This window comes from Toxotes jaculatrix, chromosome 17, assembly GCF_017976425.1.
Source record: "Toxotes jaculatrix isolate fToxJac2 chromosome 17, fToxJac2.pri, whole genome shotgun sequence".
In the NCBI taxonomy this organism is placed as follows: Eukaryota; Metazoa; Chordata; class Actinopteri; family Toxotidae; genus Toxotes; species Toxotes jaculatrix.
Window position 1 is genome coordinate 4,714,590 of NC_054410.1, and position 18,045 is coordinate 4,732,634.

The following is an 18,045-nucleotide window of genomic DNA, read 5'->3' on the forward strand; positions in this document are numbered from 1 at the left end:
TGACTAATACATTAAACACCTGCTGTCCCTTCAGTTACAATGCATGGTCTCGGAGCTGAAGACGGGTTTTACCAGCGCTCTTCTGGAGCTCAGTCAGATCCAACATGGAGACACTTTCCTGAGGGAGGAGATGGAGGAGAACAGGAGGAGCTGCCAGAAAAAGGCTGTGCGTCTGGAGGCTCTGGTCGAGTCGCTCAGGGTGAGAGTCGAGAGATTAGTTCAAATATTCAGCGAAATCAAAGGTCAAAACCACAGAAACAGCAACACAAACATCTTTAAGAAAAAGATTTGGAGAATATTCAACCTTCAACTGCAGGGGTTTCTCTAGAGGCTGTAGACAGTGAATTTGGTGTCGATGCTTTGTCATCCCACAGGAAGAACTTGGTGTGATGCGGTGTCAGATCCTGCAGCTGTACAGTAACAGACAGAGACCTCAGCAGGACGTTAAGAGCTCCACATCAAAGCAGACGGAAAGGTAAAACATACCTGCAGCACGAGCAACAGGCTGGTGTCCACATTTTTAAACATTAAGTTTAATTATTTAATCAAGTTTAATTAAGAGTTTAATTATGACACGTTGGTATTATTTTTATGACAATTTAAAATAAATACCACCACACTGTTTTGTGCCTTAAGGGCCTGGAGCTGTAAAGAAATTTAGATTTAACAAATAAATGCAATATAAAGGCTGTTGACATTTACAGGAAAAAATAACTCCTGTACTCATGATATTATAACACTGACTACACGCATGATATGATATAACACGTCACATCAACATGTCTTAGTATGTTATGGTTTATAATAGAACATAGAGACAGACGTGTTGCCATCTGTCGTCCACTGTTGTGCAGCAATGACGCGGCGGAGGCGGCCGGTGGACGGGGTCAGTGTGAGTGTTCGTCTGCTCCACCCGCCTGTCTGTCCAGAGGAAAACTGCTCCTCCACTGTTTCCTGCAGGGACTCAAAGCAGGACTGAGTGAAGGCACAGGTGCGTTAGAGGTGTGGGAGACCACATTTACTACAGCGGTGATTCAGTCCCTCAGCCATGTTAAAGATTAAAATAACATGATTCACCACTTTAGCAGATTAAAAAAAAACCTTTATTGAAGGTGCTGACCACTGTTAAACAGTATCCTCTCTGCACAGACGCACGACATCAGGTGGCCATGCAACTTTTGCACTCAGAGTGGGAGTATGTTTCCACCTTAAACCAGCTGTATGACAAATACAAGACACCACCTGCTCACCAGATGACTGTGGAGCCATAGTAAGTGTTAAACTGATTATTTAACGTACCTGACTGTAACTAGAAACAGGGAAAATATCAATGTTTGAGTTTCGCAGTCAAAAAAAAGAAGAAAATCAGAAAATGTTCTGATTTACTGTAGAATAAGTCTCTTATTGTTTTTCCTTTGATTCAGTCAGACGTATCTGAAGTTTGTGGAGCAGCTGTTACAGCGGCATCTTCTCTTCAGAAACACCCTGCAGGAGCGATTATCTGCTGAGCACTGGAAATCTCTGGTTGGAGACATCCTGGTTCAGCTTATCGGCCAGAATGACGTAGGTTAATGCTGACTTTGAATATTTTATGATTTCAGTCCATTGCGCTGAACGCTGAGGGACAGGGGTGCTCATATTTATCCTAACGTGGGTTGTCCAGACAGCTTTTTCAGACATGTACCTTGGATACACGACGACCTTGGCGTCCTTCCTCTCACTGGAGTTCAACAGACTGAATCATCCTGAGAAAGGCCACAAACTGCAGGTATTTTGAGTGATTCAGCATTAACATCACTCACTCACAACACACTCCAGAGCCCAGATCTGCTGATGGGTGGTTTTTCTCTGATTTTACAGGGCGGCCAGATGGAGCGAGAGGAAATGAAGCTGCTCTCCCTGCTGCTGGCACCTGTCTCTCGTATACACAGCTACCTGAGTCACATTCAGGTGAGTCAGCAGCCACAGTGAGTCCAGTCTGTGGAGCTGCAGTGGGAAACGCAGGGCCGCATTAACCTGAAAGCTGAGGACACTGAGCTGAGGGATGATTCGAATACTAAGTTAATTTCTTCTTTATTAATGATTATTATTTTCCCTCTGTAGAACTTGTTGCAGTGGACGGGTAAAGAGCATCCTGACTGCAGCCTCCTTCTGGGCACTGAGCGAGCGCTGAGGAGCATTTTGTCTCAGTGTCATGTGATTCTGGAGGAAGACGTCCGCTGGGAGGAAGGAGACGGAGCTGGACAAAGGTCAGAGCATCATGAGAGGGATTAGATAGCACACAGACCATAGAGCTCACTGTCAAATCCTGAACTGCAGTGACGTGTTTTTTTTTTTTTTTTAATTAATCTATTAACACTTTTCCTTTGGATGTGATTGTGGAGCTGCTGCTGTTCTAATGTGTGTTTCTTATGCATCTTATGCATTATATCATTTATGTTAAATATGGTAAATAATATGATAAAATATTAATATGTTGATAATTATTAATTATCAGAGCAAAGCCCTCAGTTTGATAACAGCAGCCTGTGTTTCTGTGTTTTTTACATCAAAGTCCACAAATTCAGAGTTCAAACTTTTGATTTACTCACATGAACAGCAGCTGCCCTGATGCTGTGGCCGCTGGATCCTCTGCAAACTGCTGCACAACAAACCAACAGACCAGAGAGTCTCAGAAGAGCCGGGAGGAGTCAAACTCCGCTGCTCAGAGGTGAGTGTCGCCCTCTGCTGGCCTCCGATCAGACAGCAGCCAAGAGAAACACCTGCAAAAAAAAAAAAAGGTTTGACATTTGCCTGAAAAAATGTTGGATCTTGATTTAAATTTATTTAGTTACTTTTTGCAGAGACTTGAGCACCCTGTTGTTTAATTCACTATGCAAAGTCAAAGTTATCATTTTGCGTTGAGTGGGCGAAAACATGCAAAATGTGGCAGAAAATAAATGAAGTCTGGTGCAACACGTTTTGATTTCAGTGATGTTGAAAGCTGCAAACAAGCAGCTCTGTGCTTTGAGGCAGGAAGTGTTACTTCCTGTCCTCCTCACGCTGAAGAGGTGGATGTGGATGTAAACGATTACCAGTAAATAAAGCCACAAAAGCATCATCATGATGTTCACCTGCGTTTTGCAGCAGCCTCATTAAAGGGTACACAGCCTTCAAATCCTTGACTGAGGCAAAATTAAAGTTTATTTATTAAAGAGGAAAAACCTCATGTCTCAGTTTGTGGAGATTTTCGTGGGTTAGTTCATTCTAAGTAGAAAGTCAGGAGTGAAAGCAGGAATGAAAAAAACAAGAAAAGAAATAACAGAAGGAAGAAAGGAGAAGGTGATGGGAAAAAGAAAAGCAGTAAGAAAAAGGACAAGATGAAGAAAAGGTTAAGAAATAAAGACAAAAGACAAACAAACAGTAAAAGTAACTTTAAAATGTACTAAAGATCATGAAGTTCCAGGTAAAATAACCTCCACTCTCCTTCCCTCAGAGACAACCAGCAGGCCGTTCACCTCACAAACGGGCTGGACGGACACCACTCCATGCGCCTGGAGTGCTGGTCCTGCAGCCCAGTGAGGAGGAAGGGCTGCGGCAGAGACCGGACCGCCCCGAACCAGCCGGCCCGGGACTGCGGACGTGCCTGCTGCTCCCTCCTCACCCCGGACACGGCGGGATGGGGAGAGAACAGCGACTCGGGCCAGGGCACCTTCAGCCAGCCCACCGGGAAAGGCACCAACGAGCTGGAGGCGCCTCCTGGGATCCACAGCCTTGACGACTGCGAGACTGACCCCGACGACACCTCGGCCTTCGACTACTCCTCCGTCACCTCCTGCAGCCCGGACGGCACCCTGCGGAGGGACACGATGGGCAGCAACAGCGGGGAGGACGAGGAGGAGGACAGCCAGGTGCCGGTGCTGTTAAAGCCCTCATACAGCCAGCAGCAGCAGCAGCAACAGTCCAGGGAGGCGCCCAGGGAGAGAACTGTGTGTTTGAGGTGGCAGATTCCCAGACTAACCCCTCACCCCCCTCTGAGGAACACGGCGGGGTCGTGTGTGGAGGGGCCGACGCCGTGTCTCGTCAGCTCCTACGGGAAGAGGCTGGTCAGCGTCAGGAAAGGGTCGCCGCCTCTGCATCCGAAAAGTGCCTTCAGGCCCATCTGGGACGACCCGTCCAAACAGGTATTCACGTTTTCACTGCACAAACACTGGGTTGTGTCCACATGCTGGTGCAGAGCAAGAGGAGTCTTCGTCTCAGGCTGAAAAAACTTTTACATTCATGTATCTCTGGTTGCCTCCTAAAAACACTGTGGGGTCAACTACAGCTTAAACTAAATTTATTTTAATTGTCTTAAATCCTTTGATACCATCATTTCCTAACAACCCTCTGCAACCTTCTGTTTTCCTTTCGTTAACACTCTGAAACCTGCTCTCTGCGCGTCCACATCACCTGGTGAACCAGGTGGATTCAGCTCCAGAGAAAGACGGCAGACAAGGCTTCATACCGATTCAAGCTCCAACGAGGCAGAGCTTTCACAGCTTCAACCCGAGCAGGGAAAATCTGAGGTAAGCGTCTTCAGCAAGAAGAACACACACACAAAAAAGCGAGAATATGTTTGTGAGAATACCTGAACCGGTCACCTGTCTCTCCTCAGACCGGCCCTGGCTCAGCAGAGAGGGAACCACGCAGCAGCGGCGAGCAGTGGAGGATTGTGGGACGACAGCGAGGACAGCGAGGGACCCTGTAGCACTGTTTGACCGCCGCCTTTCTCCTCAGAGACAAGAGGACCATCACCAAAAACTGTTGCACACAGAATTTTGAAGTTACAACCAAACATGAGACCAAGTTGTGACTTTCTGTGATGGATGTTTGTTTTTTTTCCCAAAAGGCCACGACAGCGTCGAAAATGCATGGAGGACACCTCGGTGAAGCAAAAGCCTGAAATCAGCCATGAAATCATTCTTCTTTGGTTTTTCTGTTAAAGTCAAACGTGTGTTTAACACGGCAGATCTCTTTGTTTTTATATAAATATATATATATATATATATATATATATATATATATATATATATATATATATATATATATATATATATATATATATTTTTTTTTTTTTTTTTTTTAACTTTGTAAGTTTAGAAACTTGATTTTAATTTGAGCTGTGCTGGTTCCAGTGTTTATGCTAAGCTGAGATGTAGTTTCAAAAATAAAAGTAATATCAGTCTTCTCATCTAACACATCTGCACCAGAAAGGAAATAAAGTGTATGGTATTTTAAAAAAAAAAACTTACTAACTTTCAACTTACTTTCAGCAGCTGAGAAAGTTGGATTTACAGAAACAGGAAAAAAAAAAACGAGAGAAATGAGTAGTTCAGTACAAAATAAGACTGGGTGATTTATTAATCTCATCAAGACCATTAATACAAAGCAGTTAAAAGGCCACATACCATCAAATAAACCGACTGCTGGATCAAGCTGTTACAGTGCCACCGGAGGAAAACCAATCTGTTAATCCGTTTGGGGGGAGGTCTTAAAATAATGAACAGAGGAAACAAAAACTTGGCAAAATTAACCCCAACAATACTGACTTGGGAAACTGGACACCTCCAAAACTCCCCTCTCATCTCTACATTAGGAGGACTCTTTTTTTTTTTTTTTGTCAGAGCAAAGTGAGGAGAGAAAGAAGAGCACAAGCGATTTCTTCTTCTTCTTTTTTTTTTTTTTTTGTTTTAAATAAATCTGCTGAGATCCAGCTTGTGGTCATCAGACATCCTCAGGTGTTTTCTGCGTCTTTTATAAACATCGAGGGGACCGACGTGAGATGGTGGACTCGTGTTTTTCTGCCCTGATCCATGTAGAAAGTGAGTTTAACAGCTGCATAGGACCACTGCATTTACAAACGTGACCTATAACAACCGTGGCTCGTCAACAGTACAGCCTAAAGTGCACAAAGTGTGTTTCTCAGAAAAAAAAAAAGTCCAATTCTTCACTATGCTCAAATACTTGCAGCTGAATATATGTCTTTATATATTCAACTGCAGCTTTAATACAATCCCAACCTCTGTTTAATGAGTTAGCATTAAAAAGTCTTTGAAAAGGAGAAAAGGCAATTAGTAGGATGTACAAAGTGAAGCACACGTCTAAGTAAGTGCTTGGCATATTGAACTGTATATCTTTTTTTTTTTTTTTCATTGCTTTAAAACAGCTACGGGGCAGGGAAGAAAAAATGGCTTTCCTCAGTTAATACTCCCAGTGTTTCAACTGGAGATTGTCTGTAAGTAAGTTAGTGACAGTGACCTGTTGTTGTTTTTTTTTCCTTGTTTTTTTTTCTTTTTTTTTGTTGTTTGGTTGTTTTTTTTTTATCCGACTGTAGCAGCATTGGATTATTAGGCAATATTCGACTGAACAGATGCGGATGAGGGTACAATACAACGGGGAGGGAAAAAAAAAACTTGTCACGTTATACAAATTATTTAGTTAGTGTATACATGTTATATATACACAGTATCCACAAACATGTACAATTTCATAGTGTATAGCTTTGTTCTAAACATTACATAGGCAACTTTATTTTTTAGCATTTTAGACACCATTTGCTTATTTCTGTAAAGTAGAAAACAAAATAAAAGGCACATCTGAGCATGATGCATGGATTATTTCAGTCTTTCCAAAGTGAAACAAAAATGTTTCAAGCAGAAAAAAGAAAGAGGGAGAGATGAAGAAGAAGAAGATGATGGTGGGTTAAAAAGTTCCTCTTTTTCATGATTTTTTATTGTTTTTTTTTTTTGTTTTGTTGTTGTTGTTGTTTTTGTTTAAGGTTTTTGGAGCAGCCACTGGGGGGAGCTGACCCAGCTTTGGTGGGAGGTTGCGTTCTTCCAGTGCTGACTTTGAATGCCAAAGGAGAGACGTTGGTGGTGAGGGGGCACAGTGTCAGACAGCAGCGCACGTCCATGAGGGGATCGGTTAAGACATCGGCTTTTTCGAAGAGCTGGAGAGAGAAAAACTTGTCTCTCTCCGTCCTGGATCGGTGCTGTTTGATATCGTGGCAGACCTCCCTCTGTCGCACACCGCAGAGGGATACATACACATATATATATATTTTATTTTTCCTAGTCGAAACCTGCTGACTTAGCCCAAGCTTGATGTGCAAATGGAGTGTTCTTGGCTCTCGTTTTCCCATCCGCGGCTGACAGGACTGGAGCCTGGGGTCAGAGGTCACCGCTGTTGGATTTTTAAAGGCAACGTTTTGTGGCTGCGGAGAGGCCCATCTTCAGAAAAACAAAAAAAAACAATCCGACAGTTTGACTCGCGTCTTTACAGTCACAGTGTACAGTTGAGTCACAAGGTGGGGGATTCAGTGTCGCCAAACGCCTGTTGGTGTTTCTTTTAATGTCACATTTGTTAAAAAGAAAAAGAAAATCCCTTTTCCCCCTGCATAAAATAAGACTTTGGCAACTGTTTGTTTTCAGTTAGCAGGAAACACCAGTCAATGGAAATGTCTGCTGCTCACGTCCACCGTGAAAGAGCTACGTCTACGTTGATCGTTGAGGAGAAGAGAGGTCGTAAAAATCTGCGAGCAGCAGCAGGACTCCAGGTGATGTCAATGCCCAAAGAAACAAAGCATGACAGTTAAGGCTACAAAGTCCAAGGCCAAGGCCCCCACCCCCTGCCTCCCACATTCACCCCACCCTGGTGATGGGAGGAGTGGGACGTGGGGTAAAGTGTGTGTGAGGGGTGAGAACTTTTATCAGGAGCAAACGCTCTTCTCTCTCCATACGGAACAAATGGACACAAACACTGAGCTCCGTGTCAGCTGGCACACCGGTGTGGGGTTTCTTATTGGCACAGAGGGTTTATGATGAAGGCGGAGCTACTGATCCCCTGAGAGGCACAGCGGAGGAGGCGGGGTGATGCGACTGGTGGATGCAGAGGGTGTGGGCGGGTGGATTTAAGAGTGTGTGGAGCAGTGTTATTGTTTCTGATCAGTAGCGTTGAGTCCAATGTGTCGTAGTTTGCAGGAGACAGTTTGAAGTTTGCATTTCAGGGTCACTTCCTGGTGTTTAAAAATATAAGAGAGCAGACTCACTGGCTGCTGTCAGTGTTCTCCACCAATGAGAGGCCTTGTAGCGGCGACTGCAGCAGCTCCCTTTTGTACGTCTTTGGTGGGAGTTTGGGGAGTTGTGGGCTGGAGTTGTGGCGAGGCGGGACAGGCGGAGCGGTGATGGGAACGGGTAGAGGGCAGAGACTGTTCTGGCTGGCGCTGAGCGGACAGCTCCGCCTGGGGATGCGTGGCGACGGCGTGCTGGGCGGGGTGTTAGGGGAGCTGGGGGAGCTGCTGAAGTCCCAGTGGTATCGGCCCACAGGGGAAGGCTGCAGCGGCGGGTAGTTGATGAAGATCTCCGGAGGCCGCTGGGGCACCGGGGGAGGAGTGTCTGGCAGAGGGTCGCGGGGTGGCGGAGGGGGTGGGCTGGGCAGGGGGCCGTCGACGGGGGGACCGTTGTAGACCATCGGGCGAGGCTGGTTCCTGGGCAGAGGAGGGGGCAGCCGGGGGGGAATGGCTGGAGGGCTGTCGGACCTGGAGCTCAGCTGAAACACAGAGAGACGCCAACAGATCAGATCTGGGAACGAGTGGTCTTCAGTCTTTGTAAACCGATTAGAGCTGTGTGACTTGTGAGAACAGCAGGATTTATTTACCAGGTTTCATTGTTAAATCCTTTCAAACTGAGCTAAGCTGTTTGTCATTATTGGTGTTATAATGATATATAAAAATGATGCACTGTTCTCACCTTGGCTTCAGACATCGTATCCTTCCTTCGCGGTGGCAGAGGCGGCGGCTTGAGCAGCTCCTCTCCGAGCTGGTGGAGGCTGCCGCAAGACGCAGACTGGAACTCTGGGAAAAAGGAAAGACAAAAAAAAATTAATCAATCACAGCTTGTGAGTAACAAATTACTATAAGCATGATTCCTCACAGTGTCTGCACGAAAAAAATAAAAACAAACTCCACACTCACTTGACGGCGGCAGAAGAACAGGAGCAAATATGGAGTTACTACCTGTAAAATTCAAAGACGAACATTTAGCTTCACAAATGTCACATTAACGCTCTGAACACAAACACAAAAGAGTTAACTGCTCAGAAAAAGGTGAAGGCCGATGGGAACAGGTCTCGAGCCTCAGCCGAACTCACCGCTGTAGGAGCTGCTGAGGTCGGGCTCCGTGAAGACCGAGCTGATGTCAGAGGAGGCTGACTGCGGAGGGGTCGGCGTGTTTGGAGAGGTGGGCACCGAGGCCGACGCCGGCGTCTCCGGCTCGGTCTCGGCGATACTCCGGAAGGTGATCTTATGTGGGGGCTCCCTCTCCAGGGGGACGGGGTGGCCCTTCAGGGTCCCAGAGGTAGACGTTCGCACAGGCCGGATCCCCGGGGATTTCAGAGTGTACGTGGTCTTCCTGGGCTGCAGGAGGAAAAACAAAACAAAACAAAAAAAAAAACGAAGTTCAACAACAAGAACTGGTTTCAGAAACTTTCAGGCTCATTGAAATCGGTGCCATCAAAGGGCCAGATTTAACACAGGAACACAAACTGCTGTCCAAAATGGTTGGTTTACAATCATCATTAAGGATCTAAATAATGCTTTCACTCCAACCTGCAGTAAATGTGTATTTGGGACTGAAACAAGGCAAAGAATTGAAACTGAAATAGAACAACACATTGCTGCAACGTGGTCTGAACACTTACAAATCGGGGAGGCTGCCTGCAGTTCCGTGGCTCGATATCCATGGACATTTTGAACAGGTAGTCAACGAACTCCTTCTCACTCCTGTTGCCCATCGGGTTCAGGTTCTCAAAGAATCTCTGTGCCACCAAAAAAAAAAAAAAAAAAAGACAAGTTTGAGGGATCAGGATCAGTGTAAAAGCTGCTAAAAGACACCAGAGAGACAATTTACGTGCGAGAGCTCTCACCCTGATGTCGTGCTCCACCTTCAGACAGTACGGCTGGTTCTGGTACTGCTGGATCTCTCCTGTGATTTCAGCCACTTTCCTCCTCTTGCTGAAGTTGATCAGCTCCTTGCCGTGGCGTTTGAGGAAGTCCGGGTTGCCTTCCTCTGTCTTCAGAATGTTGGTTAGATAGATACCTGAGGACCGAGGAAAATTTAACTTAAAACAGCTGCTGGCTTTCTTAAAAAAACATAATGGCGACTCAAAATATATAGAAGGCCAAGAAGACGGTTTTATATAAACATTTTGTGTCTCAGATCTTTTCATACTTGACTTCTAATGTGTCTGTAGTAACGCTATAGATGACTTACCAAAGAAAGGCACGCAGGGTGGGTTTATTGACTTGAGTTTAGCCAAGTATTTCTTAAAATGGTCTTGGCTCAGGTCCACAGCGTCTTCCAGGATTTTCCTTTTCCTCTCTGGTATTGCCTGTGGGTCGAGGAGGGAGAAAAAGTCCCATTAGGTTCTGCTTCAGAGTGAATGCTTGACAGGACCAAAATGCATGTCAAAGTGACAAACAGCAGAGGTTTCTCAAAAAATAACTGGTCACTGTGCCAGTGAATTTCTCATCCAGGCTCAGCGACATATGGACTCAGTCTTTGCCTTCGGGGCTTGTGCATTATACAAAAGCTGGACAGGAGACGCAAGCTGGCAAAATCAGAGTCACATATCAGACTGTGCCTCTGCACTGTATTTTTGATTCTTGTGTAAAAGCCTTTCGGTCGGGGCTCGCAGTAAAGCTTTAAGGATGGTGGGTCAGACAACACTTTGATCCTGAGAGAAATATTTTAACAACTATCGAAAACATTTCAAACGTTCGAGGTGCCAAATCTGGTGCCACATTTCCAGAGCCAGAGGAAAGCTCATGTCACATTTTGCCTGTCAATTAACAAGGATTTAAAGTTGTCTCTCCATTTTTCATCTGTTTGTCTGGTTTGTGATGAGCAGCTTCAGCTTCAAAGGACACTTCGATTAATAAGTGGAATTTCTCGTTTGGGGTGTTTTGGCTTAATAGGTACAAACATAAAAAGGTATTTTAACGCTTTCAAGTGAAAATACAGAATATAACCTGTGGGTTTTTCTTCAAATGCTGCCATTGCTTGACTCACCTCAAAGGTGTGGTCGAGCCTGTAGACTGGGACAGAGTTGATGGCACTGACCACCTCCAGCACACCGTTAAAGTTGTTGAGCTCCTGGAAAACCTGCAAAATCTCTATGACCCGTGATAACACCGCCACCCTCTCCTCCAGGTTCATCGTCTCTACAATACACCTGAGAACGACACACACAGACACACACACACACACAGTTACAGACACGTTTTCTCCAGCCAGGACTCTAAAACCACTGTTGGCTTTTCTCGCGAATGAAATATTTGAATCCTCAGACTCACTTCTCGAACCACAGTGTGAGGTTGGTGGTGTGACGGATCATACGCAGCAGGTTTGGTGAGTTCTTCTCTTTGTCCTCTTTAGTCCAGACGCTGCCGACCAGCTCGGACGGCCGGACGGCTCTGTGGAGGAAACAGGGTTTTCATTTTTCAGACAATTACACAGGTTTAACCTGTGAATGTGAACTCCAACAGATTATCTTATTTTATTTATCCTCACCTGTAGAGCTCCGACTCGAGCAGAGTCAGCTGGCGGGCGATCTCGATGGGGTGAAGGGTCATGAGGTCAAACATGTCAGCTTGTCCTGCTCTGCAGATGTGCCACTCGATGGGAGGAGGCGGGCTCTCGAAGGTGATGTTGTGACTGACGCCGTTCGACTGCGTCTGCAGCTTCCTCTTGATGATCTTATTGATGGACTCCACCCACTTTCTCATTGACTTGCCTAAAAACAAACAAAAACATAGAAAACACATTATATGTAAAAACTTTACTCCTGTTTTACTTAGGTGCCCATGCGACTTTTTAAAATGTTCATCGTTTAAACATTTAAAAAATTAAATTCATAAAAAAATAACCTTTAAAGCTTAAAACTTGAGCAGAATAAAAGATGAGATGCTTAAGATGCAGCAAAGAGAATTTTCACTACTGATGGTACAAAGCTAAATATCTGTGTTTTCGGGAGCTGTGGTGTTTTATCCTGTTTCTGGCACTGACCTCTCAGCTGAATTTTGCTGGTGATGTATTCCTCTAGTCGACTTCTCAACTCCGGATCGTTCTCAAAGTCGTAGAAATGGTGTTCGACCCACTGGCGGAAAACGTTGAGAACCCTGCGAGACAAAGACGTGTGAACAGCTTTAACTAACTGTATGTTATTGTCCTCCGCACACATTTCACAACACTTCAACTGCAAATAACAGTGAAGAAAATTCAGTCAACTGTGCACACTGAAAATATTTTTCCCATTTATGTACATTTGTTCAGTAAGAAAACAATGAACAAACACTTTCACCCCCTCAAGTGGTGAGACATTTTCTACTGTTGAGCCACCCACAGATTTTTTTTTTTTGGTATTTTTTTTGTCTTTATTGGACCGTCGGTACTGAAGAGGCAGACAGGAAGACATGGAGACAGCAGATTCCCTGACAAGGACGTTGGCTAAATAGAGACATTTAACAGACAAAGTTGAACAGTCTTTGGCTGCAGGCCAGTGTGTATCCCTTACCCTGGTCCGTTAACATTTTTAAAGAGTGGAAACTTAAAAATAGAAGCAGCAGAGACATTTTGTGCTTTAAAGGGCAAAAGTCATGCTTGCAGAGGCATTTTCACCTACTTTGAGTATCCTGGTTTCAAAATAAAAGGCTGGGACACATCACAATGTTTACTTAACAACAGACCACCCAAACTGCACGAAGAGCTCCCTTAAGGTTTTTTGTTCCTATCTTTGCTGAAATACTTTATTACTGATGTTTTTCATGTTTGTTTGTTACAGACCCTAAAAATGTTTTCTTTTCTTTTTTTTAAAACCTTGCTGAACATTGTTTTCTCAATCTGTCACTGTCCCTTCACCACTGACTTACTTCGTTTTAAAAAATACGATTAATTCAGAGGATATACTGTATAGCACGTGTGACCACAGGACTTATACCTCACAGCGAGAAACTAACTACCTACTTGTGTTCGAAGTGTTTCTGTGACTGAAGTTTGTTGCTGTCACTACAGCAGCACTGCAGTCTGATCCTGAGAGGCTCTCAGTTTTTAATGGTACATAAGAGACTCTGTTGCTCCTTATAAGGACACAAAGTCTAATACAAAAGTAATTCTGTGGCTCAGTGAGAACATTCAGGCCTTAACAGGAGAGTGTAAAAGAGCCAAACAACAACACGAGACAAAGAGACACGAAATCTTTGTGGCATTTTTTTTAAAGCCCTTGCTAGGAAATAAAAGGAAGCAGCTAAAAGATGCTAGAACAAGCAACGAATCCTGAGACATTTCCAAGGGGTCGAGGCTGCCCAAACATCAGCAACCACTGGCCTCAGTTCTTCAGAATGTTAGAGTAAAAGTTTGACAGACGTCCGTCAACCATTTGACACTGTCTGCTGAGCAATAAATCAGCTCATCTCATGCCTCAAATTTCTAAAACGTCTTTATCTTCTTTTGACTTTTTTTGTTGATACTTTGCTACTTGGTGTTACTTCATTGTCTTTGCGGAGTCACACAGGAGCAATCAGCTGAGACAGCATCAGCTCTGATCTGACAGCCGTCGTACCTGAGTTGGACCGGCTGCACGTATTCCTTCCGGAACCTCTGGAGCTCTGCCGCCATCGGCTGATCGCCGTTCCAGAGAGCCTGTCGGTCCTCCTCGGTCGGTTCTGGCTCAGGGATCTCAATCCTGAGAAAAATAACGACAGTAATGATATTTCAAGATGTCAGGGCGGTCACAATACGGTGTCAGTGATAAACATTTGTCTGGGAAAAAAAAAAAAAAAGCTCAGGTGAAGATGATTATCTTTATGGCTCAGACAGTAGTACATTAAAACAACTACTGAAATAAGGAAACCGGTGAGAGGTCAGGCGCTCTTGCTAAACCGTACCTGTCTATCAGCAGGGTGAGGAGCTCCTGCGGTTTGCAGAATGATCGGTATGTGGTAAGAAACGTGCGGACAAAGTTTGGATCTACAAACAGATGAAAGAGATTAGAAAAGACAGACAATCAACAAACACAATCTATCTTTGCAAAAAAAAAAAAAAAACTTTGCCAAATGAAACTGAAATGAATCAAATGTCTTTCTACGAGTAGAAGCACTGCAGCAGCTTACCAGCATACATATGGTACGTGAGCCTCTCTATGAGCTTGACCACTGTGCCGGCCTTAATGATGGGGATCCCTGTTTTGCTCTGCACTCTGTCCTCAAACACTATATTCTCCTCAGAGTCCTGCACGGCAAAGCGGTAAACCTCCGGGGAGGGCAGTTTTAGAGGATGCGCCCGTTCCTCATGCTGCAGCACTGTGTCCAACATGCGATCCAAAGTGGAGCGGTACTGCAGGGTCATCAGCGCCGCCATCCACGCCTCCTTCTCCTCTGCTGTCCGTGCACAGAAAATTGCAGTGTTCTCATCTTTGCCTATCAGGTCAAAGGCGTGCTTCACCTCCGCAGAGTCCTCGCGATCCGCAATGCGGATCTTCCTCAGCACAAACTTCTCCTTCAGGCGGTACTCCGCCCCGCTGCCCGACCCCGGGAGCCGCGAGCTCTGGTTGGCCTTGCAACTGATCATCAGGCCGTCAAACAGGAAGTTGTGTCGCTCGTGCTTGGCGCCCGCTCGTAAAAGGGGTCCCTCCAGGATGAACTCGCTGCAGCACTGACCGATGTCCTTGCCCTCCCAGCCGTCGATGCTCTTCTGGATCTCGTTCATACGTTTGATGGCGAGCTGTTTGCTGCGAACCTGCCTGCTGTACAGGCGGTACATGGGCTCACTGTGAGGGATAAAGTGTGACGTCAGAAGATTCAAGGGCTCAGTGGATAAATCAAATGTTGCACAATGCACCAATGCAACTGCATTTTATGACTGAGCACTAAAGAAATTTCCCTTCATTTGGTGAATGGGGACTGATTAAAGGAAATGACTGTAGACGAGCAGACGTACCCAGGTTTACGGCGAGGCTGGTGCTTAGCATAGATGCGCTCCACGCTACACTGAAGGTTGAGCAGCGCTGTGATCGCCTGTTTCAGACATTCTCTGTCATCTTGATCTTCACTGCGCTCCTGAAGTTGCTGTAGAAAGAAAAAAAAAAACAAAAAACCCAAAACCACACACACACACCCACACAGATCAGATATGCTTCTACAGTATACAACAAAATACAGAAATAGAAATCGGTGCACATTTTTCACAGGAGCCATTTTGACGTGTCATAGCAGGAATAGCACAAGTGCAATTAAATGAGCCCATACCAGGGCGCTGATGCTGTGCATGACTGGTTTCCTGGGAAAACGAATAGAACTGAGCATTTGGTAATGTTACTAAACACCTGTGGATTAACAAGTCAAAATGCCTGCTGTGTTAAAGGCGTACAGGAAATCTGCATTACAACAACGCGAGCGAGATCCCACTACAGTGTCTAACGGCAGGCCAGTTACATTTTAGCAGCAGATACAGAAACAAAGAGCTTCAGTGTGAACCTCGTGTAGCCGAAATAGAAGTTAAATTCAGTGTAGATATTCAGACATATGATATGGCTAACAGCTAACCAAGCATCAAATGGGCCACGCTGTTTGTTCCTGGAACAAAAGCTTCTCCCACCAACGTTTTGAATCTGGCAGGATGACGCCACAACACATCTCAATACAGTGTGTTCAGCATTAACGACTGAACAAGGGTGATATCAGCGATATAAAGAGAAATCATAAGAAAAATGCAATAATTCCTAAAACAACAGAAAACTGAAAAAAAAACAGGCATCTTTGAGAAGAACTGTACGTGTGCCAGGAGTCAGGACGTACCTGTAATAGCTCGAAGTAGTGCATACAGTGGTAAACTGGGACCATCATCAGCTGGGGAAGGACATAGTGGACTGCTTCTTTGAATCCTCCTGCAACTGACTGGAGACCAAAAGAAAACATCAGACCAGTTAGCGATGCATCAGTGTGAGGAAATCATGAAACCGAACCAACCAGCATGCGACTGAAGAGAGAGTCAACACATTTTCAGAAAAACTTCCCCACTCACACATTTCCTGCTTACCAGAAAACCCAACCCAGAATTTAGATTTTTGTTCTTTAGAAACAAAAGGGGGTGCAGATTTTTTTTTTTATATCCAAAAAGCATAAATAAAGTCTCATATGAGATACAAACAGCATTCAAACATACCATACATATGATTTACAGACATGATAACAAAGAAAATGTAACTTTAACTTTCATTTTCACTTCCAAAAAAATGGTACAGATGTGTTTAAACCTTCCTGTGTTTTGTTCTCCCAGTAGAAGTCACTGAAAGACATATCTAATTATATTCACGTCTTTAAGTCCCAGACTGGAAAACAACCACAAAGTACAACATTTCAGAACAGATAAAAAGGGCTATTCCTCACTAAAAATACAGCAGAAAAAAAAAGATGTGAAGACAAGGACACTTAAAGCGTGTGTGTTTCGTGTTTATAAACTGAGCTGAATTAGATCAGTCGAGAGGCTACAGGGTGACGAGTGATGTAGGGAGGGAGGGAGGGAGGAGCGGCTGACCGAGTAAGGCCGCAGGGTAACCGGAGAGGGGGCCGTCATAGTATCCATTTAAATCTCCTGTTCCCCTGATAGACGATTCAGAATCAATATGCTAGTACTCAGACTCCACAGCAGCGGCCGCACTGTCTGCGCGGGGAGGGGAAGGGAGCAAGAGGGCCTGTGTGCATGGAAAGGAAAGCATCAGCCGCCTGATGCACGCTGATGGACAGGCGTGGACCAATGACCTAAGTTTAGATCACGTTATTGATATGTCAGCATCCTGCAGGTTTACAAACTGCATACGTGCATTAGGGCTGCGCATCCTGGCGTGTGATAATCGCGATTTGGATTTTATGACAAATTTGAGAATCAGAACTAACATGGTCAGGTTTATCAATATTGAAGTACAGTGAAACAACAGTGTTTCCAAAAATAGATGAAAATAAAATAGTGCCATGAAAATAGCGCCAAATAGTTGTGTTGCCACGAATAGCATAAAATAATTGTGACGATCCCTCTAGTAGTAAATCATGCAACACAGACGTATTTTCAAGTTTGTTTGTTTTTTACAAACCTGCTGGTATCAGAGAACGACTCATGTTCTCTTTGCTCAAAGATAAAGCAGTGGCTCCATCCTTAAACGCAAGCAATATCTATGTTTTCAATTTGTTTTCCTTGTTTTTATTTTCTAAGCAATTTTTTTTGAGGCCTGAAGAAAATTACCTGGGATTATCTGGATCAGACGAAAAAAATAAGCATCACTTTGTGCAGCTGAAATATGCTTATGGTGGTTTCCTATGTTGCAATCATATTGTAACTCCTCAGCTTTATCTTGCGACTCCTTGTGGAGACTAACAAATATATTGGCAGACAAACATGATCTGCTGATCGCATCTCCTCTGAGATTTATCAGTTCTGGCTACTGTTGACTACTAAACACAAAAAAAACCCCCAAAACTGCAGCATGTCCCTGATTTTATAGTTTCCAGTTTCAGTCGATGTGAATCATATGATGAATATGAAGTTCAAAGTAATCTCAGGTTAATGAAGGATGACTTACACATCTGATCTGAGCAGGTAATCTGAAAACAAAGTTGATATTATGCTTGTATAAGATATAAAAACACAAATTGTCATCTTTCTTTCATCACAAGTCTCTACAGGACCATGCATCACTGTGGTAGCAGCCTAAATATAAACACACAGTGTGGTAAGAACAAGGTACAGAATGACTATGAGAACAACATGTTCCCATTTCACAGAGGTACAGGGCTACTTGAGCCCATGTCGCAGTCTTTTGCCATCTTAATTCACAGCTTATTTTCAACATGAAATGCGTCTTGGGCTCTGCTGCTCCTCCTCCTCCTCCTCCTCCTCCCGCCCCCCCCCAGGAGAAAAATGGCCTGCAGTGTGGCTGCCTGTTCTATTTTTAAAAGGCGATGTAATTTACCCACAATAC

At 44.5% G+C, this 18,045-nt stretch overlaps 1 protein-coding gene across 1 annotated transcript in view; it reads right to left on the bottom strand.

Annotated features, from left to right (window-relative positions):
- Window positions 1–5,352: 5,352 nt before the first annotated feature.
- Window positions 5,353–18,045, bottom strand: part of sos2 (son of sevenless homolog 2 (Drosophila)) — a 31,295-nt gene continuing 18,602 nt past the window's right edge. Inside the window, exons 8-23 of the mRNA XM_041060007.1 lie at window positions 15,869–15,967; window positions 15,012–15,139; window positions 14,186–14,841; window positions 13,961–14,042; window positions 13,636–13,758; window positions 12,084–12,196; window positions 11,589–11,811; window positions 11,372–11,491; window positions 11,088–11,250; window positions 10,290–10,407; window positions 9,943–10,115; window positions 9,718–9,834; window positions 9,169–9,433; window positions 8,993–9,034; window positions 8,769–8,872; window positions 5,353–8,568 (exon numbers count right to left, since the gene is read on the bottom strand). Of these exons, the coding sequence (XP_040915941.1) occupies window positions 8,065–8,568; window positions 8,769–8,872; window positions 8,993–9,034; window positions 9,169–9,433; window positions 9,718–9,834; window positions 9,943–10,115; window positions 10,290–10,407; window positions 11,088–11,250; window positions 11,372–11,491; window positions 11,589–11,811; window positions 12,084–12,196; window positions 13,636–13,758; window positions 13,961–14,042; window positions 14,186–14,841; window positions 15,012–15,139; window positions 15,869–15,967 (3,030 nt within the window). The 3' untranslated portion in view covers window positions 5,353–8,064. The remainder of the gene's footprint in view (window positions 8,569–8,768; window positions 8,873–8,992; window positions 9,035–9,168; window positions 9,434–9,717; window positions 9,835–9,942; window positions 10,116–10,289; window positions 10,408–11,087; window positions 11,251–11,371; window positions 11,492–11,588; window positions 11,812–12,083; window positions 12,197–13,635; window positions 13,759–13,960; window positions 14,043–14,185; window positions 14,842–15,011; window positions 15,140–15,868; window positions 15,968–18,045) is intronic.